The sequence below is a fragment of the Phascolarctos cinereus genome, unplaced genomic scaffold (genome assembly GCF_003287225.1).
Source record: "Phascolarctos cinereus isolate Bilbo 61053 unplaced genomic scaffold, phaCin_HiC Scaffold_5;HRSCAF=322, whole genome shotgun sequence".
Taxonomy (NCBI): Eukaryota; Metazoa; Chordata; class Mammalia; order Diprotodontia; family Phascolarctidae; genus Phascolarctos; species Phascolarctos cinereus.
In genome coordinates, this window is record NW_027555958.1 from 215,084,211 (window position 1) to 215,111,529 (window position 27,319).

The 27,319-nt window shown below is 34.9% G+C and overlaps 1 protein-coding gene across 5 annotated transcripts in view; it reads right to left on the bottom strand.

The window, feature by feature from the left end:
* Positions 1-27,319, bottom strand: part of TINAG (tubulointerstitial nephritis antigen) — a 212,104-nt gene that overhangs the window by 114,619 nt on the left and 70,166 nt on the right. For all 5 annotated transcript variants that reach the window (XR_013487005.1, XM_020993922.2, XM_020993917.2 and 2 more), the window contains exons 7-8: positions 15,154-15,334; positions 2,168-2,213 (exon numbers count right to left, since the gene is read on the bottom strand). Coding sequence is in view for 4 of the 5 variants with exons in the window: in XM_020993922.2 (XP_020849581.1) it covers positions 2,168-2,213; positions 15,154-15,334 (227 nt within the window). In the remaining variant the exon portion in view is untranslated. The remainder of the gene's footprint in view (positions 1-2,167; positions 2,214-15,153; positions 15,335-27,319) is intronic.

Consider the following 27,319-nt stretch of genomic DNA (forward strand, 5'->3'; position numbering starts at 1 on the left):
TTCCTCCCCCCCATCCCTAAGGATAGCTACCATTAGACACAAATGTGTGTGTGTGTGTGTGTGTGTGTGTGTGTGTGTGTGTGTGTGTGTGTGTGTACTTACATGCTGTCAGATCCCAGGGATTTTTCTCGATCCTCATCCTTCATGATCTCTCTACAACCTTGGTCCCTATTGATCATGCTCTACTTGAGACACTTTCCTCTCAGAGTATTCTAGTCATTTCTCTCTCTTTATTCTTCCCCATGTGTCTTACTATTCTTTCTCAGTATGCCTTGCTGACTCATAATCAAAATTATGCTAATTATGGTTGTGCCCCCAAGGCTCTGCTCCTGTCACCTTTCTCTTCCCTCTCCACATATTCTCTCTGTGAATTACCAGGTCTCTTGTATTTAATTATCATATCTATGCAGCCTCAATCTGTTCCCTTTGCACTCTAGACATCTCTAACTACCTGCTAGATATTTATGCCTACAATGTACTTCCTCTTCACCTCTGCCTGTCACGGTGGTTAACTTGCTTAAAAGTTATTTTCAAACACAACCTCCTACAGGAGTTCATCTGTTTGTTTGTTTGTTTGTTTTCTCCTAATTACCCCATCTGCTTAGGTTCAGTATTATATTTTATATTTTTAATTTATATTCTATTTATAAATTTATATGAGTGTATTTATACATGAGCTCTCTCTCACTAAAATGTGCACTCCTGGAGGACACTTGTATTTACATTTCCAGAGCCTAATATATTACCTACCTATACAAGTGCTAGTTAATTTATTGATTGATTGATAGAAAATGGTCAATTATGTGGTATAATGGTTCATCAGAATCCACCAATCTGAATTTGAATCTTGAAACATTTCTGTTCCTTTATTAATATATATGTATGTATATGTGCATATTGAATGCACATATACATACATACATTCTTCATTTATTCTAGTATAACACATGCATATGGTGGATTTCTTGAGCTCAGGAGTCTGAGCTCCAATGGATTATGCTGATCTAGGGTCCACACCAAGATTTTTTTAAAGATTTTTTTTTTAATGACTAAGCTTTCCCCATTAAGTTTTTTTTAACTTAATCATCAATTCAGTTTAGCATATTGTGGCTTCTATTATTCTAATCATATTCAAAACTGAATATACTTTTTCACCTTTAATGATAAGCTTAACTCAATTTCATTTTCTTCTGGAAGTCAAGGAGAAAATTTATTTGGAAAGTCACTATAGCAGATGGCATGAGTCAAAGGGAAGGAAGGGTCCTTTATACTCTACGTTCATTTAGTTAAATTTGCCAAAAATTGCTAGGTTAGCTGGAAAAGAGAGTTTTCATCTGTCTAGAGCCTTTTTACAGCCATAATAAGGATTTAATTCTCCAAGCTATATTTGTCATTCAAAATATCTGATGCCTGCTGGTTTATCTATCTCTTTCTTCTTTACTCTGATGTCAAATATAGTGGTAAAAATTGGTATTATTTATTTTACCATTAAATTATCTTTTCTAATGATGAACTTGGATTCTAGTAAATCATTCTTCTGAGGAGGTGGTGGATGATTCAAAAAATTGATAGTAGGGAGGTGGATAGAATAAGTGTTAATCAATCAATCAAACAATAAGTATTCATTAAGTGTCTTTTATTTCCCAGGCACTACCCTAGGCCCTGTGGACACAAGTACAAAGAATTAAGCAATTCTTACTGCCAATGAGCTGTGTTTTATAATGAATATTCTGTGTTCAATATCTCTGGTGAATAAATTTGCCAAAAAATGGAAATTGAGGGAAGGCTCAGAATGGAAGATGGTATCTATCAAGGGACAGAGACCTTAAAATGGAAAACAGCAGAACTAAAGAAAGATTTCTTTGTTAGGAGTCAAATTAAAATCTCAAATGCCATAGGAACTCCAGAGAAGAAAATTGAGGAGCCAGCCTATAACAGAGGCTACAACCTTACAAACATAATAATAGTTGATAAACTTTTTCAAATACACAAAATCTTAGTTACGGTACTGAATACATTTCATACAAACATTATTTTTAGACCTGTAGAACCCGACTGCACATTTAAAAGTGAAGATCTTTTCTCCTATAAAGATCTTAACATGATAAACATGCTCTTACATACAAGAAATAAATAAGTCATGTTATTCTTTGTTTTCATCACCAACCTTGTACTGGCCCATTCTGGATGATTTCTTTCATTATTTCAGTTTCCTGGAAGGAAACAAGAATGTAAAAGTCAATATCATTACCACTGAGAACTATTTGCTATAGAAATTCTGTTACGTTTTGCTGCACATAGTAAATCTGACAGAGCTTGATTTTGTCTGCTAACAGTTTATAATTGAATATGCTTTGGAAATCAGATGAGCAGAATCTTAGAGTAACAAGTGATCTAGTCCTATCCCTAGATGAACAATTATCCTCTAATGAAATAATGTGTCCAAAGCATTTCGTTTAAAGGCTTTCAGAGAGGTTGATAACCTCCCAGGGCAATCTATTCCTCTTTTGGATAACACTAATTGTTAGAAAGTTTTTCCTTATGTCAAGATTTAATTTGTCAAGGGTCAGAGCCAAGATGGCAGAGTAAGAGCAGTGACTTGCTTGATCTCCCCTCTAAACCCCTCCAAATACTTGCTAAAAATGGCTCTAAACAAATTCTAGAGCAGCAGAATCCACAAAAAGACAGAGTGAAACACATTTTTAGCCCAAGACAACCTGGATGTTTGATCAGAAAGGTATATCATGACAGCTCGGGGGAGGAATACAGTTTGGCACAGGCGCTCAGGCCAAATAGGTCTCAGCAAACCTGGAGCAGCCCTCAGAGGACTGAATCACGGGCAGCTGTGGCAGTTTCCAGATTTCTCAACCCAGGAACACCAAAGAAAACTTAGAAGGTCAGTAGGAAAAGTCTGTGACTGCGGTGAGAGAAAAGCTTGGTCCCACCCCCAGTACCCATATTCAGCCCTGGATGGCGGCTGCTTTCTGAGTTTCTGGCCCACCGATTGAGGGAAAATTGAGTGGCTGATCAGAGAGGGACTGCAAGAATCTCTTCTCTGGTTCAGGATTCTCTTGCTTTGCCTGTGCTTGGATCTACATCACAGTTCTGGGTGGCAGTCCTGGGGCAAGGAGGAATGATGGCATGGTGGAGCTTGGTGGAGAGGAAATCCACCTCACAGTTTCAAGGCAGAAAAGACTGCTTATTGTCACCCATAGACTAGAGCACAGGCCAGGAGTAAATGCCTCACCCTTGATCATACCACCTTGAAAGAACTGAAAATTTACAGGTCTCTAGAAGTATCTCTGAAAACAGCTGCACAAAACCCCCAAAGCTTGGGACAGTACGTTCTTCACACTAGAACCAGAACACTACCTTACCAAAGAGTTTATAACTCAAATAATTGGCTGAGTTCATGAGCAAACAAAGGCACAAAAAGTCATACCATACAATATTTCTTTGGTGACAAAGAAGATCAAAACATACAACCAGAAGAAGACAACAAAGTCAAAGCTCCTACATCCAAAGCCTCCAAGAAAAATATGAATCAGTCCCAGGCCTAGGAAGAGCTCAAAAAAGGATTTTGAGAGGTAAGAGAAGTAGAGGAAAAACTGGGAAGAGAAATGAGAGTGATGCAAGAAAATCATGAAAACAAGTCAGTGGCTTGCTAAAGGAGACCCAAAAGAATGCTGAAGAAAATAACACCTTAAACAATAGCCTAATACAAATGGCAAAAGAGATCCAAAAAGCCAATGAGAAGAAGAATGCCCTAAAAAGCAGAACTGGCCAAATGGAAAAGGAAGTTCAAAAGCTTACTGAGGAAAATACTTCCTTAAAAATTAGAATGGAGCAATTGGAAGCTAGTGACTTTATAAGAAATCAAGGCACTGTAAAACAACCAAAACAATGAAAAACTAGAAAACAATGTGAAATATCTCATTGGAAAACAACTGACCTGGAAAATAGACCCAGGAGAGATAATTTTTAAATTATTGGATATCTAAAAGCCATGATCAAAAAAAAGAGCCTAGACCTCATCTTTCAAGAAATTATCAAGGAAAACTGCCCTGATATTCTAGAATGAGAGGGCAAAATAGAAATTGAAAGAGTTACCCATCTCCTCCTGAAAGAGATCCCCAAAGGAAAACTCCTAGGAATATTGTAGCCAAATCCCAGAGTTCCCAGGTCAAGGAGAAAATATTGCAAGCAGCCAGAAAGAAACAATTCAAATATTGTGGAAACACAATCAGGATAACACAAGATTTAACAATTCTATATTGAAAGACTGGAGGGTTTTGAATATAAAATTCTGGAGGGCAAAGGAGACAGGATTGCAACCAAGAATCACCTACCCAGCAAAACTGAGTATAATCCTTTAGGAGGAAAAATGGACATTCAGTGAAAGAGAGGACTTTTAAGCATGCTTGATGAAAAGACCAGAGCTGAATGGAAAATTTGACTTTCAAATACAAGACTCAAGTGAAATATGAAGAGGTAAACAGAAAAGAGAAATCATAAGAGACTTATTAAGATTGAACTGTTTACATTCCCACATGGAAAGATGATAATTTTAACTCATGAGACCTTTGTCAGTATTAGGGCAGTTGGAGGGAAAAATTATATGTATGTTTATAGATAGATAGATAGATAGATAGATAGAGAGATAGAGAGAGGACACAGGATGAGTTGAAGATGAAAGAGTGATATCCAGAGAATAAAATTAAGGGGTGAGAGAAAATTATACTGGGAGAAAGAGAAAGGGGGAGGTAAAATGGGGTAAATTATCTCACATAAAACAGACAAGAAAAAGCTTTTACAGTGGAGGGGAAATGGGGAAGGTGAGAAGGAATGAGTGAATCTTACTCATTGGATTAAGGAAGGAATATACACTCAATTGGGTATGGAAATCTATCTTACCCTACAGGAAAATGGGTGGGTGATGGGGACAAGAGAGCAGGAGGATGATAGCAGCAAAGGCAGATTGGGGGAGGGGGTTATCAGAAGCAAACTCTTCTAAGGAGGGACAGGATCAAAAGAAAGAATAGAATAAATGGAGAATGGGATAGGATTAAGGGAAATACACTTAGTTTTTCACAACATGACTACTGTGGAAGTGTTTTGCATGACTACACATGTATAACCTGTATGGAGTTGCTTGCCTTTTCAGTGAGGATGGGTGGGGAGGAGGAAGGGAGAAAATTTGGAACCCAAAGTTTTAAAAATAAATGTTTAAAAAATTGTTTTCACATTCAACTGGGAAAATAAGATACACAGGAAATGATGCATAGAAATCTATTCTACCCTACAGGAAAATTGAAGGGGAAGGGGATAAGAGAATGTGGGGAGAGATAGAAGGGAGGACAGATTAGGGGAAGGGGTATTCAGAATGTATGCCATCTTGGGGTGGGGCGAGGGGTTAGAAATTTGGAATTCAAAAACTTGTGGAAGTGAATATTGAAAACTAAAAATAAATAAGTTTATATTTAAAAAAATAGAAAAAAAAACTTGAATGGGGGGGAAAAAAAGAAACAATAAAACAAATGTGATGCCCAGAGCTCAACACAGTGCTTTAGATGGAATCAGATCAAGGCAGAGGCAAAATATGACTTTACTATCACCATCCTCTGTCTTGGAATATTATTGCTCTTTTAATGAAGCCAAATGTAACTTTAAGTTCATTTTTTCAGTCATTCAATTCATACAATAATTATTTATTAATTTTTTCTTAACAGAGGTTGAGCTTCCATTCCACTAAATTTTTCAGATATTTTCTCTGATGAATGATTTCTCATTTATTTTTAACTCAGGAATCTTATTTGACATAGATGTCAGATGCAAGATTTCCATTTTTAGATATCAAATATAATTTTATTCATTAATTCATTTTCTCTTACCATTCATATTTTAAAAATTGATTTCCAAATTTTCTCTATTCCTCACATCCCTTCCCTATCCTTTGAGAGAGCAAGTAATATGATAGAAATTAGACATGTGAAGTCAAGCAAAATATATTTCCATGTTACCTATGCTATGAAAAAACAAGAAAAATAGAGAGTGAAAAAATGTGCATCAATTTGCACATAGAGTTTATCAGTTCTCTCTCTGGAGGTAGACAGCATTTTTCTTCATGAGTCCTTTGGAATTGTTTTGGATCCTTGTTTTGATCATTGCTAAGTCTTTCACAATTGATCATCATTACAATATTGCTGTTGCTGTGCACATTGTAATCCTGGTTCTGCTCAATTCACTTGGAATCAGTTGATATACACCTTCCCAGGTATTTCTGAAACGATTCTGCTTGTCATTTCTTATAGCACAATAATATTTCATTGCAATCATATGCCAATGCTTATTCAACCATTCCCCAATTGATGGGCATCCACTCAAAATCCAAATATTTGGCACCACAAAAAAGGATTACTATAAATATTTTTGCACAATAAGTCCCTATCTTTTGTCTTTTATCTCTTTGAGATACAAACTTAGTAACAGTATTTATGGGTAAAAGGGTATACAGAGTTTTATAATCCTTTGGACAGAATTCCAAATTGTTCTCCAAAAAGGTTGAAGCATTTCATAAGTTCAGTAGTAGTGTATTAGTTTACCTACTTATCTACATCCCCTTCAATATTTTAAATTTTCTTTTTCTGTCATGTTTGCCAATTGGTTAGGTATGATATGGTACCTCAAGGTTGTTTTACTTTATGGTTCTCTAGTCAATCATGATTTAGAACATTTTTTCATGTGGCTATTAATAACTGCAATTCCTTCTTCTGAAAAGTACTTGTTCATATCTTTTGACCAATTCCCAACTGGGGAATGGTTCTTATTTTTATAAATCTTGTTCATTTCACCTAATATTTAATAAACTTCAGGCCTTTGTCAAAGAAATTTGCTGTGAAATGTTTTTCCCAGTTTCCTGCTTTCCTTCTAATTTTGGCTGCACTGAATTTGTTTGTGAAAAAAGATTTTTAAAAAATTTTATGTAATTAATATTATCCATTTTACTTCTTATAATTCTCTCTATCTCTTGTTTGGACATAAACTATTCTCTTATCCATAGATTTAGCTAGCAAAATTTCCCATGCTCCTCTAATTTACTTACAATATCCCCCTTTATGTCTAAATCATTCACCCATCTTGACCTTATTTTGAGATGTGGTATGATATGCTGGTTTTTGCATAGTTTCTGAGAAAAAAAAAAACCTGCTTTCTAATTTTCCCAGCAATTTTCATCACATGGTGAGTTCTTGTCCCAAAAGCTTAGATCTTTGTTTTCTCAAACACTAAATTTCAATGGTCATTGATTACTATGTACCATGTACCCAATCTTGTCCACTGATTCTAACTAGGTTGCCTTTCATAATAATATTTTTCTTGATTCTTTAAATATTCTTGACCTTTTATTCTTCTAGATTAATTTTGTTATTATTTATCCTAGCTCTATAAAATAATTCTTTAGTAATTTGGTATGGTACTGAATAAATAAATTCACTTAGTTAGAATTGTCATTTTATTATACTTACTAAGCCTACCTATGAGCAATTAATATTTCTCCAATTTTTAGATCTGTTTTTACTTGTGTGAAAAGTGTTTTGTAATTATATTCATATAGTTCCTGAGTTTGTGTTGGCAGGTAGACTCCCAAGTATTTTATATTGTCTATAATTATTTTAAATGGAATTTCTCTTTCTATATCTTGCTGCTGGACTTTGTTTGTAACATATAGAAATGCAGAAGGTTTATTTGAGTCTATTTTATATCTTGTGACTTTACTAAACTGTTATTTTTTTCATACAGCTTATTAGTTGACTCCTAGGGTTCTTTAAGCATATTGTCATCATCTTCAAAGAGTTGAGCTTTGTTATTTCACTGATTATTTGTAATCCTTTAATTTATTTTTCTTGCCTTATTGCAATAGCCAATATTTCTAATACAACATTGAATAATAGTGGCAATGATGGACGTCCTTGCTTCACTCAATACTATTGGGAAGGCAATTCTGGTTTGTTCCTGTTATAGATAATGTTTGCTCTTGGTTTTAGACAGTTATCTTATCAATTTAAGAAAGGCTGTATTTATTTCTGTTCTTTCCAGTATTTTTTAATTGGAATGGGTGTTGTAATTTGTAAAAACAAACTTTTTCTACACTTATTAATATAACACTATGATTTTTATTGTTTTTATTATTGATATGGGCAAAATTAAAATTGGCAAAGTAACTCCTAATAATTAATTTCATCCTCATTAGTGGACATTGACTCTTTCAATATTTGATACTGATAATTTGGTTGTCTTCTGTTTTAAAATCTGATTAATGAATAATTTATATATTTTCTTTTTTTAAAAAAAATGTTTTTTAAAAATAGTCCCTAGCTTTATTTATTAGATGAAAGTTTATTTCCTCTCATTTAAAAAAAAATCTTTGTTTGGATTTTCAGGATTTCCATAATAACATTTTAGTAAAAGAGGTACAAAAATACTGATGAAAATAACACCTTAAAAAATGTCCGAATGGTAAAAGAGGTACAAAACTTCACTGATTAAAGTAACTCCTTTAAAGTTAGAATTGACCAAATAGAAAAAGAAGTACAAAAGCTCATTGAAGAATATAATTCCTCAAAAATTAGAATTGGACAAGTAGAAGCTAAGACTCCATAAAACAATAAGAAACAATAAAACAAAGTCAAAAGAATGAAAAAAAAAGAATGATTTGCTGAGGTAAGGCTCGCTGCTGGTTTGCTAAAGTGCTTCCTGTCCTGGATTGTGTTCCCCTTTTACCCTTTACCTGAACTTTCTTGCCAATCTTCCAAGTTTCTTGGTCTAAAAAATTGTTTCACCCTGTCTTATTGATGGTTCTGCTGTTCAGGATTTGTTTTGTGGTGTTATTTTGTGGTTGTTTGGAGATGAATATGGGAGAGTTATGGCAATTTACTGCTTACTCTGCCGTCTTGGCTACCAGAAGTCTTGATAGTTTATTCTTGGTTGTAATCTGAGCTCCTCTGACTACTGGAATATTTTATCCCAAGCCCTTTGCTTCTTTAATGTAGTGACTGCTAAAACTTGTGTGATTCCTGTTACGGTTCAGCAGTATTTGAATTGTTTCTTTCTGGTTGCTTGAAGTATTTTCTCCTTGACCTAGAACTCTGGTTGGCTATAGTATTTCCAACAGTTTTGATTTTGGGATCTTCTTCAAGTTGTGATTGGTGGATTCTTTCAATTTTTATTTTCCACTATGGTTCTAGGCAATTGGACCACTTTTCTTTTGTAATTGTTTTTTTGAAAAAATTATGTCTAGGCTCTTTCTTTGATCCTGGATTCCTAGTAGTTCAATAATTCTTAAGTTATCTCGCCTTGATCTATTTTTAGGTCAGGATTTTTATGATGAGATATTTCATAGTTTCTTCATTTTTTTTCTATTCTTTTGACTTCATTAGCTTCTACTTGCCCAATTCTAACTTTTGAGGAATTATTCTCTTCAGTGAGCTTTTGTACCTCTTTTCTGTTTGGTCAATTCTACTTTTCAAGGAGTTATTTTCATTGGCAAAGTTTTGTACCTTTTACCATTTGACCAGTTTTCTTAAGGTATTAGTTTCTTCAGTATTTTTGTGCATCTTTTACTAAGATTTTATTTATCTTTTCATAATTTTCCTTCATAATTTTTATTCCTTTTCTTATTTTTTTCCTCTACCACTCTCTTTTTATTTTTAAAATCTTTTTAACTGTTCCAGAAATTCTTGTTGGGCTTGCATCCAATTCACTTTTTTTTTTCTCTTTGAGACTTCACTTGTATATGTTTTAACACCATTGTCTTTTTCCTAGTTTGTGTCTTGATATTTTCTGTCACTATAATAGCTTTTTAAAGTTGGGGTTTGTTTGTTTTCCCATTGCTCCAGCATATTTAACTTTGAACTTTTTGTTAAAGTTGAGCTATTTTACCAGGGGTGGGCGGGACTCTATCCCAAACTTCAGGCTTTTTTAGCTGCTATTTTCAGGGCTCTTATGGTTCCTTGGGAGTTTTTGGTTCTTCCAAGGTGGTGTGATCTGGGAAAAGGTGTGGTCACTGCTCTGGTCCTTTCCCAAGAAGGGCACCTGATATCTTGTAGTTACAAGTCATAATGTTCTTCAGAGGCCCTGATACGGTGGATCCACAAGCACTATTCCTCCTCAGTGACCCTTGGGATGGCATACTGTTCTTTAGGGCCCTCACTCCCTTGTGATTACAGCAAGTCTGCTCCTCACATCTGATCCTTTTGACTTCAAACACTTCTCTTTGCCCTGAAATTGAGACCCAGACGTAGGTATAGACAATAGGGTTGCCAAATAGCACCTGATCCTGTAGCTAGTGCTACATCTTGGGTCCCCTCTAATCTCTCTCACCAGTTCTCCAAACCCCTTACAATCTCTGGCTTGAGAGCTCCTGAAACTGCTTCTGCTGCTGCTGTTGTTTTCTCCAAAGATTCCATCTGGTGTTGCCACCATATGAACTCCAAGTCATCCCCAAAACCAGTATCACAAAACTCTCCTGACCTAAGAAATCTTGGGCTGGAAAAATGTCTCATCTGGGCCTTTTGTTGGCTCTACCCCTTTGGAATTAGATTTGAGGCATTTTAAATTTATTTTCAGGAGAATGTTGGAAAAGTTCAGTGGTGTTTCCTCTACTCCACTATCATGGCTCTTCCAGATTGCATCTTGTTAAATTATTCCTAAACTTCTAATCTTAAGAAACTTTTGAAGTTCAAAAGTCTGTCATTCAATGCATGATCTATCTATCCTGGCAATGTTTCATTTGCCAATTTGATAAGCATGCCCCTTATGCCTTTATCTAAAGCATTAATAAGAATGTCAACCAGCATAAAACCAATTACAGAGACACTGAGCAATCTACTACAGACTTTTCTCTGAGCTGGCATTAAACATTAGCTATAATTCTTTAACTGCATTCATTAAACCAGCTTAGGAATCCACATCTTTAACTTGCTTGAATATATAGAAGGAAAGAATTTATCAAATACTTTGGTGAAAATCTAGGCAGACTACAGCTGCAGGAATTTTCTCACTTACCCATCTAGCAACTGTCATTTAAAAAGAAAATTCAGATATGATCTATTCTTGATGACCATACTAGCTCTTTGAAATCATCACCTCATTTAATAAATGTTTATTAACAATCTCTTTTATGATGTGTTCTAGAATTTCACTGGAATCACTAGAATATAGTTTGCAAATTCCATTTTCTTATCATCAAAAAAATCAAAACATTTACCTTTCTCAAATCTTGTAGAATCTCAACTGCTATTCATTCTCTTTCAAAGATCACTAATAGTTCATTAATAACATTTGTCAGTTCTTTCAATGTCTTAGGATATAGATCATTTAGGCCTAATTATTTGAACTCATTAAGGACTACTGGGTATGCCTTATCTAACTTCGTATCTTTGTTTTGACTCCCTATCAGTCATTTCTTTTCTCATCTTTTCCAGGTTACAATTAATGTATCAGGTAAAAAAATATAAACAAAATAATAATTTAGCTCCTTTTCCTTTTCTTCTGCAATCCGTCATCAACCCACCTTTCCCTAAAATCAAAATTATACAATGATCTTATTACTTGATCTTTATCATATATATCATATATCATATCAAATATATCATGTATGTGTGTCTAAGTGCCCACTGTGTGCCAGGCACTAAATTATGCACTGGGGATACAAATAAGCAAAGAAAGACAGACCTTGCCTTCAAGAGGCTTATAATCTAATAGGGAAACAGAGCACACAAAAATGAAACTTCATTCGAATTCAGGTTTTCTTGATTTCTGATTTAGCTCTGTGCCAGGCTTTTTATCCTCTTTCCAATTTCCATATCTAATTCCTCTTTCTGTCTAGGTGATCCATTGTTCATTCTAATTATAACATTAGTTCTCTTTCTGCTTCCCCTGGTCTTCATTCAAATTCTCTATACCTTGACTTGCCATTTTGGTTTCCAAATTTCCTCACAATAAATATATTACATTAATATGCTCTTATAGTCCAACTACTACCTTTTCAATTTTTACCTATTTCCTTTTGAATAAGATATGTTTTCTTCAAAAATGGTCTATTTATGAGTCTCATCCCATCATGTCTCAGTGGTATCAAAGAGGTCAAATTTGCCTCCTTGGAAAAAGAACTTCAGTAAACTCTTCTAAACACCTTTTCCTTCTCTTCCAAGAGGGAGAAATAAAATGTACATATAGACAAAGCCATTTACAGGCTCTAAGCCCAAGATACACCCATCTTTTTTACATTCATACTTACATTCATATTTCAATGAATCCATTTTCTCATGGGTACGGTTGTTCTAATAAAGAGCTAGGCAGTTTAGTGGACAGAGGACTGATACTTACTAGCAATTCACATTACCACTCTCATCGTAATGCCTCATCTATAAAATGAGGATAATAATAATATCTACCTCGCGGGGTTCTCGTGAAGAACAAATAAGGGAACATAAGTAAAGCACTTTGCAAAACTTAAAAACAGTTTGTAAACCAGAGCTAAAATTTCTTGCTCTGTGAGTACAGATAATCATCGAGAACTACACAACATAGCTTTCTCTGGTTCTTTTATGACTATATGGATGGCAGTGCAACAGTAGGCAATTCAACTGTTTTCCTTCCCTTTCACTGCCACTGCTTAACCAGCCAATTTATGTGTGTGTGTGTGTGTATGTGTGTGTGTGTGTGTATATATATACATATATATGTGTATGTATATGTGTATGTATGTATGCATATATGTGTATATGTATGTGTATATGTGTGTATATATGTATGTATGTATGTATATGCATATCCCTCTAATATATCTTTTTCATTCCTTCTCATGTCAGAGATATTGTTTGTAGACTACATACACCCACCCTATATCTTTCCCTTCATCTATAGGTCACTTGTAATACATTTTTTTTTCTGATGTCATTGTGTTCCATGATGCATTACCACACAGCATCACTCAAGGTCATATCTCTGAGGGACTGTTGTATAATCTTAACAAATGTGCGGGTGATGTCTTATTTGATGAAAGTCTTGAAAGCTTCAATCAGCTCCACGGAGTCAAATGTTCTTTTTTATCTTTTTTTAAATCAACAATAGATAGTGAGAACTTTCAGTCATTCCTTTATGGCTCACTCAATTGTATGGCTATGAAGATGTGCTCTGCTATTGAGAACCATCTCACATATTCATCAATAAAAGTCTTGATGCATGCAAGACTAATCTTATGAAGATTTTATAAACTAAGTACCCAGTCAGAGGTCCAGCATAGAGAAAAGCACAAATGCTTCTCACCAGGAAGCTGGTTATAAAATTCATGAGATAAACCTTCTGGGTACTATGACCCAGCAAATGGACAAAAATATTAAATGACCCATAGTCCTGTGTGGTCCCTTTTGCTTTTGCAGTGATAGTAGTATTATGTGCTCAGAGAGCACAAAGAATCATAATTTTTTAGACTGTCTACAAACATTAATTTTACAGCTAAGACTTTAAGATTGAATTATTTGTCCAATGATGAACAAGTGGATCTAACACTGAAGGAACTGAATCACATTGATATTGAGTTTACTGATAAGTAGTGTTGAAATAGAAAAGAGATATAATAAATAATTTTGGTCAAGAAAGGAGAAAGCAATGCAAATTAGATTGCAATTTGTGTTACCCAACTGAATATCCCCTAACTTCCTTTTTTCATGATGACAAAGCCACTTCCAGCTTACTTTCTAGAAAATTACATGATTAATTTTAAAATAATAGTAATTGCCATTTATTTAACACTTTAAAATTTTCAAGGCATTTTTCTCATTTGAGTTTCACAATAGCACCAGAAGATAAGTACTACTGGTACCAGGATGCCCTTTTTCTAGTTGAGAAAACTGAGGTTTGGAGAATTAAATGATTTACCAGAGTCACATAGCTAGTACCTCTACTAGAAGGATTTGAACCCAAGTCTACCTCACTCTCTCCACTATCCAGTATTGCCTCTGTATACCATAATGTAATTTACACTTGTATAAAATAATTAAAACTTATATTTATATAATACTTCATAGTTTAAAAGCTCATTCACATATTTTATTCTATTCCCAACTTCAGAGAGAAGAAAATTGAGGTTCTGAATAAGTGACTTCTCCAAGATCACCTGCTAGTTAGTGGCAAAGCCCAAATTTGAAACCAGTTTTCTTTCTGTGATGTCATTTCCATTATTTCCAATATTGTATTCTAGTATGGTGCATTAGGGTATTGAAAAAAGAAGATAGTTATTGTTGAAGCAATAAGGATTAGTTGCTACTTCCATGTTAGCTCATATGAAAAGAGTCAAGGATAGATATGTAGATTTGAGAATAGTGAGTAAAACCAGATGAGTGAATGAGACAGCCAAAAAAGAGCATAGGGTGAGAAGAAATGACCCCGGAAGTCAAAAGGAGGAAAACGTGTCATAAGTAACCAACAGCCAGAACAACCAATGGGACACAGTGTAACAGATACAAAGAGAGTACTAATGAGAAAGTGGTCAACAGTATAAAATACTTCAGAAAAGTCAAGAAGGAATGAGGAATGGTAATGCAACAAGTTCAACAGATACCTTGTTAAGCACCTACTATGTGCAAGATGCTAGGAATACCAAGTCCCTGCCCTCAAGGGGCTTATATTATACTAGATGAAATAAACATTTTCTATAATGTATAACATACATACATACATAGATATACACAAATTTACATATATAATTAATACAAAGTAATTTCAAGGAGAGAGCTAACTGGGGAGACTAGGAAAGGGCTCACAGAAAAGGTGGCATTTGAGCTATAACTTGCAGCAAAGTAAAGATTCTATCAGGTGAGGAAGGGGACATGGGGGATCACTTTTTATAGAATCATTGTGGCAGGAGGCAAAATGTCATACCTGGGAATGTATGCCCAGGTTGACTAACAGGAGGAGGATTTGGCTAGAATGAAGCACACACAAATAGGAGATTTTGGACTTGTACTATTAGTATATGATGTACTTTTAACTAGAAGCTTGCCATTTATTTTATTTGAAATGTTCATGGTACCAGGACACATTGAGTTTTATTGGTCAAAATCTAATTATTATAGTGCTTCTACTTTTACTTACATTGGAAGAGACTCTATATGGAGGAGAGCACTGGTATATTCGATTAGATTTTTCTATGTTGTTTGGACATGGTTTTGTGGCATGCCTTTTGCCCCGTCCATCAGAACGACTTGCCATGTCACAGCCATTGTTGTTGAAGATTTGGTCCTTAAAAAGTGGGTAGCATGCATGAGATACCAACCTAAGCAGATAAAATAAAACAACTGGTTGTAAAAGTTTCTATGCATCTAATATAAAAAAATATGCATTGCAAAATTTTGCATGCAGAAAAACTTTACATGCTAAGGTATTTGAAAATGTTATTTTCAAAACCTCTAATGTGAGTCATCTAGATTAGTTATCCCCTTGCCTTATCATCATGAAGAAGTCACTCAGCATATATATATACATATATATATATATATGTATATATATAAAACATATAATACGATATGAAATTTCCTGAAGGTCATTTTAGAAAAAAAAGTTGGCAGCCAGTGGATTTACAATGTTATCATGAAGACGAGTCTCCCTGGCTCCCAACATAGGTGTCATCATTGACTCCACATCTCTCTCACCCTGTACCCATATCTAATCAGTAGTCTAATCCTGTCATTTCTACCTTCATAACATCTATCATATAATGATTAATAATATCAATATTTATATAACACTTACTATGTGCTAGGCACTATGCAAAGTGCTTTATAATTATTATCTCATTTGATCCTTACAACAACCCTGAAAGGGAGGTTCTATTATTATCTCCATTTTACAGATGAGGAAACTGAGGCAAACAGAGGCTAAGTGACCAGTGCTCTACCTACTCCATAGATAGCCATAGATAGATAATAGATAGATACACACATGCATACCATACACACACACACACACACACACACACACACACACACACACACAGAGACACAGGTATATATATATATGTGTGTGTGTGTGTGTGTATGTATATATATAATGTATATGTGTATGTGTGTACATATATGCACACACACACACACACACACACACACACATATATATATACACACCTTTTTCTCTCTTTTTTCCTTGACACCTGAAACAAGCCTTATTACCTCCTTCCTGGTTTATTGCAGTAGTCTGCCAGTTGATCTCACTGCCTTAAATCTCCCCCTACTCCAGTCCATACACCTATCAAATCATTACTCTATTCAATCAACTCCATAGGCTCCCTATCACCTCCAGGATAAAGTATAAAATCCTCTGTTGATAATCAAATCCCTTCGTATCTTTGTGTTTTTCTACCTTCCTTGCATTTTACTTCTCTCCACATACTGTGGCCAGTGACACGGGTCTCCTTTCTGTTCTTCGTGCATGATTCTCCATCTCCCAAGTCTAGTCCTCCATGCCTGGAATCCTCTCCCTCCTCATCTTCACCTTCTGCTTCTCTGATTTCCTTTAAGTCTCAGTCAAAGCCCCAACTTCTACAAACTGTCTTTTTAGTCCTCCCTTAAACTTAGTCTCTTTCCTCTGAGATTATCCCCGATTTATTCTATCTATATTTTGTTTGTCCAGAGTTGTTTGGGTGCTCTCTCCTCCATTAGACTGTGAACTTCTTGACAGAAAGGACTGGGTTTTTTTTTGTTTGCTTGTTCTTTACTATTTATTGTATCCTTTGTGCTTAGCATAGTGCCTAACAGACAATAGATGCTAAAATGTTAATTGACCATCTGATTTCTGAATATGGAATTACATAGAAGAAGCAAATTGGATATGTAAGAGATGACAAATTGGATTATTCCCCAAAGTAATATTCTGATAAGTTATGGCTTCTCTAAAATTAAGCTATTTTAATATTTTATCTTTTTACAGAGATCTCATAAGAATTAAATTGTTAAAGGTCTACAGTTGATAACACTTTATGTGGAATATCACAACACCAATATAAATATTAAAAAAGAAAATGAACCAAATAATACAAAGTCAACTATCAACTAAAATTCATAAAAGTGATCTCGATTTTCCTATAGCATAGTGTTCGGAGACTGATGAGAGCGTGAACAGAATGAATTTGGAGTCTAGTTACAGATAATCAAAATGAATAAATAATGATGATAAAATGGTGATAAACTATTTTAATAATAGCAAGCATTTATATAATATTTTAAGGTTTGCAAAGCACTTTATAACTTTTATCTCATTTGATGCTCATACTAACCCGGGGGGGTAGAATCTACTATATCTCCATTTTACAGTGGAGGAAACTGAGGAAAACAGAAATTAAGTGACTTGGGAAGGGTCACACAGCTATGAAGTATGTGAGACTGGATTTGAATTCAGTACTTCCTGACTTCAGATCAAACATTCTATTAACCGTACTGTCAAACTGCCTGTCAAACTGTCTAGATCAGAGTCCCTTAGAAATAAAATAACCAAACAGAATAAGGGAGAATTTGAACCCACAGGAACAAATGATGTCTGGGAGTTCCAAAAAGGTTTTATCTGAATTGTGTTTTTTGAAACTTGAGAGATAACAGTTGATAGCAACTCAGGTGAGAACTTTCATTTTTTACCATAGGACATAGGCTGCTACATGGTACAGTGGTTACAGCACCAGGCCTGAGTCAGGAAGGAAATGACAAACCACTTCAGTTATCCTTGCCAAGAAATCCCCAAAAAGGGTCGCAAAGGGTCAGACACTACTCAAATGACTGTACAACAACGACAAAATAGCAATATCATCATGATCCCTGCTAATGCAGAAAGTCATATATAGACTCACATGGCACTGAGGTCCTCAGGACCGACAGGAAACAGATGATGTGATTTAGAAAATAAAATAAAAGGGCACAGAGGCTTACTGTCATCTCTGAAAATGTCTCCCCACACACCTACCCCTCCACATAGAACATGCAGCCCAGGTTAGTCATTAGCTGACTCATGGTCTTCAGGGAAAGATGAAAAGACTTAAAATAATGCCACCTGTGAGCTTTGCCTGCATCATTTAAAAACAAGTCTTTGCTCCTTCCAAATTGAACACTATAGTCGTTTCGCAGATTATCCATAAAGTTAGAAACAAGAAATGCTCGACTAGGCACATGCTTAAGGAGCAGGGCAGCCCACTTTTGTCACATTAGCATGATCAAAACCAAAAATGAACACATGGGCCTCTGATTGTGTTGATAAAGTAGATATCAGTTTAAAAAAAATAATAAGTAGATACATTAATCAGATTTTAACTTGCCATACTGTGCTGGTAGACTTGAAGTATCATAGATTTAAAGCTAGAAGTTACCTTAGAAGTTATTTATTGTAACCCTCTCATCTTGAAGTTGAAGAAATTGAGTCCTGGAAGTTTAAGCAACTTTTCCAAGACAATGGACATAGTCACCATCAGAAACAGGATTTAAACCCAGGTCTTCTAAGCCCAGTGGCAAGGCTCTTTCCACTGTATACACTGAGGAGTAAAATAGCTAAGGAATCTGAAAGGTGATAATAGAAAGAGGTCTACAACTTCTTTTGCTCTGAGTTTCTCCGCAGGAGGTACTCAATGTTCCCTTATGTTTTGCTTTGGCAAGCCAAAGGCAAAATCTTTTTAGAGGCAACTAGGTGGCATAGTGAATAGAATACCGGGCCTAGAGTCTTAAAGACTGGCCTCATACCTTTACTAGCTGTGTGACTCTGGGCAAGTCACTTAGCCTAGGTCTATTTCAGTTTCTATAGCTACAAAAAGGAAGATAATAACGGCACCTACCTCCCAGGGTTATTGGTTGCTGTGAGTCTCAAATGAGATAATATTTGCAAAGCACATATTATAGTGCCTAGAATACAGTAGCCACTTGATAAATATTTGTTTCCCTCTTCCTTGAAAGATGACATAAATGGAGAGGGAGGGAAAATGAGGGGAAAAGAAGAATAAAGGAGTTGGCTGGGGAAGAAGAAAGGAAGGAAGAAAAGAAAGGAAAGATGAAGAGATGGGAGAGAAGGGAGTGGAGAGGGGAGAGGAGGGAGTGAAGTTAAGAAAAAAGAAGAGGAGGGAGGAGAGAGACCAGGAAGGGAGAGGAGGAGTCAAAACAGGAATACTGGAGTCCTGACAATGGAACACTGATGAGCCATCCCCATATCATGGTACGAAAGAAGGGGACCAGTCAAACAACTGATAATCATTTATTAAGTGCCTACTCTCTGGCAGGCTCTATGCTAGGCACTAGAGTTTCAAAAAAGAAAAAGAAAAGAGGAGTGAAAGCACATTATTAGGAAAAGAGTCACAGAACTTTAGAGTTGAAAGGGACCTTAGTGGCTATCGACTCCAAAAATAAACAAGAGAAGAGGATACTCAGCAAGTGGTCGTCTGTACTCTACTTGACAATCTTTAATGAGGAGGAAGTGACAACCTCTAAAGGCAGTTCATTCTACTTTTGGACAGCTCAGTTAAGAAGTTGTGTTTTTATATTTTTCTGACATCAAATCTAAATCTGCCGTTTTGCGACTTCAACCCACTGCTCCTTGGTCTGCTTGCTGAGGTTGAACAAAATAAAGCTAATCATTCCAATACTTTAAAATAACTGTCATGTTACCTCTGAGTCATCTTTTTTCTAGACTTCTTTAAATTCTTCAACTAAGCTTCATATATCATAGATTCATAATGTCTGTTATCATCCTAGTTGCCAGACTGTAACACCTCTCCAGCTTGTTAATGCCATTCCTAAAAGTTGGCATGAAGAGCTGAACACAATGCTCTAGATGGATTCTGACCAGAGCAGAGTACAACAGGATTGTCTTCTCCTTCCTTATTCCTCTTAATGCAACCTAAGAAAACATTAGCTTTTTTTTTGCTTGCCATTACTGATTCACATTGAACTTTTAGTCTGCTATCTATAATCCCCAGATTGTTTTTTCCAAAATGCTATCTAAGTATGCCTTCCTATCTTATACTTCTGAAGTCTTTTTTCTGAACCCAAGTGTATCACTATAATTGTCCCTATTAAAATTACTTCTATTATATACTGTTAAATATCCCAGTATATCAAGAGTGTTTTTTGTATACAGACTTGATAGTCTGTGTCAGCTACCTTTCCCAAGTTTGTGTAAAATGCAAATTTGACAAGTGTGTCATCTATGCTTTTTCTCCAAGTCAACAATAAAAGTGTTAAATAGCAAGGAAGGACTATGCATGCTAATGGAGACTTCCTACCAAGTTGACATGGACCCATTTAATGATTACTCTTTGAGGATAGTCCTAAAACCTGTTATAACTGTACTATCACCTGGACCACATGTCTCCATCTTTTCCACAAAAATAGAATGACATTCTTTATCAAATGACTTATTAGGTAACTAGGTGATCCAGTAGAGAGAGTGCTAGGCCTGGAGTCAAGAAGACCTAAATTTAAATATGGCTTCAGACACTATTCTGTGTGACCCTGGGCAAATCACTTAACCTCTGTTTGTCTTAGTTTCCTTAACTGTAAAATAGGGACAGTTATAGCACCCATCTCCCTGGGTTGTTGAGAAGAAATTAGATAATATTTGTAAAGCACTTATAATACAGTGCCTAGCACAAAGTAGGAACTTAGTAAATGCTTGTTTCCTACTATAGCCTGGGTAAAACTGTATTTATACTTACTAGTTGTGCAACCCTGGGCAAGTCACTTAACCCCAATTGCCTTAAAAAATCCTGTATTTATAGCATTCCCCTGATCTAACAATTGAGTAACCTAGTTAAAAAAGAAATAAACTTGTTCAGACATGACCTATTCTTGATGATGCTATGCTTACTTATTATGATTGAAAAACTTCCTTCCTTCTTCAGAATGATCTTTAACCATCTTTACAATAGTCTTTCTAAAATGTAGCCAGAAATTTAAATCAAGCTGATTGGCACATGTTTTTCAGTCTCTAATTTCTTGCCTTTTTGTGTGTAGGTGAAAATCAAAACCTTTCACTTTCTCTAAACACAAGTTCTCTCTCTCTTTCTATAGGATCTTTCACAGTGAGTCAGAAGTCATATGGACCAGAACCTGAAGCTGTAGTTCACCTGGGCCAAGTGATTTGAATTTTTCAAAGAAAGCTAGGTATTCTTTTACTATTTCTTTATTTGAAAAAGGTACAGATTCCCTTCTAGTCTTTTTTTCCCTACTCTTTCCTCTGGTCTCTGGGCAACTGGCTGGTGCAGTGGCAACCAGCGTGCAGAGCCTGGGGTCAAGAAGACTCATCTTCCTGAGTTCAAATCTGGCCTCAGACACTTACTAAGTGTGTGACCTTGGGCAAGTCACTTAATTCTGTTTGCCTCAGTTTCCTCATATGAAAAATGAGCTGGAGAGGGAAATGACAAACATCTCCAAGATCTTTGCCAAGAAAACCCCAAATGGGGTCATGAAGAGTCAGACATGACTGAAAAAAAACGACTGAACAAAAACTATCCTCTAGTCTCAAGGTTCTCCCAGGCAAAGAAAAGAGAAATAAAATAAAAGTATGCAGCTCTACTCTCTCTGTGTTGTCAGTTATCTTTGCCTATTCTCTCTGAGAAGTGGTCTTTTCTCTCCTTAGATCATCTTTTCTCCCAATATAGCTAAATGATCAACAATAACCATTTTTTTTTGTTTTTTCCTTAGTTTTCCTTGGTAACCTCTATTTATTCTGAGCTTTCACACTGCTGACATTTTTATAGGACTGAATCATGCTTTTCTATTCATCCTCTGTTACCTTCCCTTGCTTCAACCTACTACTATTCACTATTTTTTTTTCTTCTAAGTTGACTATCTGAGAATCTTCATCAGTCTCTTTGAACAGTTTTCACTTCTTTTCCCGTATTGGATTTTTTCTTTAGTACCTTCAGAATTTCATTCTTAAGAATTTTGCATTTCTCCTGGATTGCTTTCCCCTGTATAATATTAGTGTTTGAGATCCTATCTATCCTTCTCTTTAATCTTTTACAGTCTACTTTTCCAAGTTATAGAGCTCATGGAAGATTTTTCCTAGTATTTATCTCCTTTATATGATAAATATTTGTATTTCTATTCTCAGGGACCATTTGTTTGCTGTTATGGAGAATGAGATCTAGAAGAAAATCATCTCATGTTTTTTTCTTCCTGAAATTATCATTAAGACATGCCAATAAGTCATTTACTGGAGAGAATTCTATTAGGTGTTTGGGTAATTGAAGTTCCCATCATGACCATATCATGCCTCTATGCTAGCCTTGTTATCTCTTTTCTGAATTTCTCATGTATTTCTTCTTTCCATCTAGGTGGTCCACAGTAAACTCCAATGACAAAACCATTCCTGCTTCTCCTTCCATTGATCATAGCCCAAATGAATGCTAACCCCTCACCCCTTTCCCTGTCTTATTATTTTTAATAATGTATAGCCATATTAAGCAATATTCTGGTTGAGAAACTCATTCCACCAAACCTCCACAGTGCCTATAGAGGTCAGAATTAACTATGTATTTAGAATGCAATTCCTACTGCTTGTTGTCTAAATCTTGGACATTTGTGTTTAGATATTTGAGGTCATGAAATTTACCACTGGTCAACTTTCTTGATTTTTGCATCTCATAAACTTGTGAGTATCTCAAAACAACTTCTCTTATGCATTGCAGCTAGTCTGTAGGACATTTACTGTAATAGGTATACATAAGCAGTTTTCTCCTTCCCACAAACTTTTTAATTTAGCTTTAGATTTGACTTGCATAACATCAGGCAAATATATGCTTACCAGCCTTTGTTAGGTATATTCCAACTCTGTCTAGAAGCCTGTGATTCCTATATTTTAAGCTCTGACCAAGAAATCTAAATCACATTTACAAATATTAACTTCTTAGCCAGCTATCTTTCCCGAATGAGTTTTTTTCTTCTGTATCCCTTGCCTTCATGGGCAGCCTTAAAGAAACACCATCTGTGTCCTCATCACCTTCAGTTTCTCGCACAAGATGTTGTAATCTTTGGCAATACTTTCAAGATTCCATCTGAGAGGAAATTTCGCAGGAAATCATACAACTTAACTCATTCCTCGCTCCTCTCTCCTGCACAAGATAAATTTATTTAACCTTAGTCCCTTGCGTCTCATAAAAATATATATTCCCCCTTTCCCTGACTTACTATTTCTCTTCCTCCTTTGTCCTAAGAAAGAAATAAAATGTACAGTTCAGTAGCAATCAGAGCTGGCAATGTCCTATAGCCATAAGTGAATTTTGTGATAAAAGTAGTATATCTGACATAGTTTTCTATTCTTTATGTGTTGTATGATATGCCCTTGTGGTGAATATATGGTAGGCCATGGACAAGAGTCACATGGGCAGACACAGATGTGTTTAAGTCTCCATTTTTAGAGGGAATGCCTACATTATAAGACTACAGGTCCATTTAATACTAGCTGGCATTCATATACATATTAAAGGTTTGCAAAATGATTTACATATGCTATCTCTCATTTGATTCTTTTCAACAACCCTAGGAAATAAGGACTTTTTCTTTTTTACAATTTATAAGTAAGGCAACTGAGGCAAAGAGAAGTTAAATTACTTGTCCACAGTCACAAAGTTAGTAATTGTGGATTTGGTCCCAGATCTTCTTGACTCCAGGTCCAGCACCATATCCACTACAACACCTAGCTGCTTCTTATTTCAGTATATGACAGTATGCATTAGTACAGATTTTATTCCATAGTACACTAATAAAAATGTCTTGGAGGCCAAAGTGATTGTGATGTTAAGAGGTTGGACACTAAATATAATCCCTTAAAGTCTTATTTTTAAAAAACAAACTCTTTTTTTTTGGAGGGGGCAACTGAAGTTAAGTGATTTGCCCAAGGTCACACAGCTAGTAAGTGTCAAGTGTTTGGTCTGAGGCCATATTTGAACTCAGTTCCTCCTGACTTTAAGGCCAGCGCTCTATCTTTTGCATCATCTAGCTGCCCCAAAAAATAAACTTTTAGTGTATTGTAAATACAACCCTATCTTGTTGATTATTTGATCTTTCTGGTCATTATAATACTTTATTAGACTGTGATTATACTCACAAAGTTTACCTGTAAACCTTCACCTAAAGTGAAGCAAGCAAAACCGAGAAATCAGTACACATAATGATTATAGCAATATAAATCAAAAGCGAAACAACAGAAATAAAAATTGAATGACTTATAATCGTAATGACCAAACTTGATGCCAAAGAACATCTACAACAATTAATCTCTTTTCCAAGATCGGGGACTATGGCGGTGTAACCCCCAAAATGTTGTCAGACTTGATGGATTCAATGGTGAATTTTGCTGAACCCTTTTAACCTCTCACTTTTCCCCCTTCTTATAAGGAATGATTCTAGATAAACCATTAGTTAACTTGATTTTAAAAAGAAAGAAGAAAATCAAATTACTAGTATCAAAGATAAAAAGGGTGAATGCACCACAAATGAAGATGAGATAAAAGCAATTATTAGGAACTACTTTGCCAAATTACGTGTCAATTTGATCATCTAAATGAAATGGATATCTATTTCAATAAATAAATAGATGAATAAATAAACTTTCTAGATTAATAGAAGAGTAAATAGAATACGTAAATAACCCAATCTCGGGAAAAGAAATTGAACAAGTCATCAATGAGCTCCCTAAGAAAAAATCGCCAGGACCAGATGGGTTCAAAAATCAATTTTACCAACCATTTAAGAAATAGTTAATTCCAATAATATATAAACTATTTGAAAAAATAGGTAAAGAAGTAGTACCAAATTCCTTTTATGACACAAATATGGTTTTGATACCTAAACCAGTTAGAGCAAAAGCAGAAAGAAAGTTATAGACCAATTTCCCTAATGAAAATCAATGCAAAAAAATTAAATAAAATAATAGCAATGAGATTATAGCAGTATATCACAAAGATCATGAACTGTGACTAGGTAGAATTTATAATAGGAATGAAGGGTTAGTTCAATATTAGGAAAACCATCAGCATAATTGACCATATCGATAATAAAAACAACAAAAATATGATTATGTCAATAGATGCAGAAAAAACCTTTGACAAAATGTAATACCCATTCATATTAAAACCACTAGAAAGTATAGGAATTAGTGGAGCTTTTCTTAAAATTATAAATAGTATCTGTCTAAAACCAAGAGTAAGCATTATCTGTAACAAGAATAAAATTTAAGCCTTCCCAATAAAATCAGGAGTGAAACAAGGATGCCCATTATTATTATTATACAAAATTGTACCAGAAATAATATATATACATGCATATATATATATATATATATACACATATATACATATATATATATATATACACATACAGATATATATGTGTATATATATATATATGGGTGTGTGAGTATGTACTAGAAATACTGTATTAGGTATATCAATAAGACAAAAAAAAGAAATTTACAAGGAAAAATAGTCAATGAGGAAACAAACTATCACTCTTTTCAGATGATATGATGGCAAACTTAAAGAATCCTAGAGAATCAACTAAAAGAACTAGTTGAAATAATTAACAACTTCAGCAAAGTTGCAAGGTATAAGATAGACATACATAAGTTATCCACATTTCTATATATTACCAGCAAAGTCCGGCAAGAAAGATAAATTCTATTTAAAATAACTGCAAGCAATATAAAATACTTGGGAGTCTACCTGCCGAGATAAATCCAGGAATCATATGATTACAATTACAAAACACTTTTCATACAAATACAAATCTAAACAACTGGAGAAATATTAATTTCTCGGAAGCAGATCAAGTCAATGTAATAAAAATGATAATTTTGCCTAAAATAATTTATTCACTGCCAATGAATCAAACTGCCTAAAAAGAAATATTTTATATAACTAGGCAAAGTAGCAACAAAATTGATCTGGAAAAACAAAAGGCCAAGAGTATCAAAGGAATTAATAAAGGACATTAAGCAAGGCAGCCTAGCAGTGCCAGATTTCAAAGTATATTACAAAGCAGTAATCATCAACACAATCTGGTGCTGCCTAACAAAGAGAGTGAAGGACAGTGGTATAGATTAGTTATACAATACCCAGTAGTAAGTGACCATCGTAATCTAATGCTTGATAAGCCCAATGATCCAAGCTTTGGGGGTAAAAACTCAATATTTGATAAAAATTTCTGGCAAAATTGGAAAGAAGATCAGCAAAATCTAGACCTAGACTAGCACCTCACATTGTATAAAGTCAAAATGTATAAATAATTTAGACATGAAGGATGATATCATAAGGAAATTAGGGGAGCATTAGAAAATGTACTGTCAGATCTATGGATAAGTGAAGCATTTATGACCAAACAAGAGATAGAGGGGATTATGGAGTGTAAAATGGACAATTATGATTACATGAAATTAAAAAGCTTTTTTCAGAAACAAAACTAATACAGACAAGATTAGAAGAAAAACAGGAAACCAGGAATTTTTTTTACAGCAAATTTCTCTTATGAAGGCCTCATTTGTCAAATATAAAGGGATCTTAGCCAAATTTATGGAAATAAGAGATATTCCTCAGTTGATAAATTATCAAAGAATATTTATAGGCAATTTTCAGAAGAAGAAATCAAAGTTATCAATAGTCACATGGAAAAAATGCTCTAAATCATTACTGATTACTGTATCAAACTAAGATTGGGTAACATGACAGAAAAGGCAAATGACAGATGCTGGAGGCAATGTAGACAAATTGGGACACCATGCACTGTTGGTGGAATTGTGAACTACTCCAACCATTCTGGAGAACAATTTGAAACTATGACCAAAAGGTTATAAAACTGTACATACCCTTTGACCCCACAATGCTATACTAGTTCTGTATCCCAAAGAGATGAAAGAAAATGGAAAAGAACATATTTGTATAAAAATAATTATAGCAGTTCTTTCTGTGGTGACAAAGAATTAGAAATTGAAGGAACACCCATTGTTGGGGAATGGTTGAACAAATTATGGAATATGCTTGTGATGGAATACTATTGTACTGTAAGAAATGATGAGGGGGATGGCTTCAGAAAAAGATGGGAAGACTTCTATGAACTAATACAAAGGGAAGTGAGCAGATCTAGGAGAACATTGTACATAGTCACAATAGCATTGTAAGGATCATCAATTGTGAAGAATTTACCTACTCTGACCAAAAGAATGATCCAACACAATTCCAAAAGACCCATGATGAAAAATGCTATCTACCTCCAGAGAGAGGTATGATGAACTAACTCTG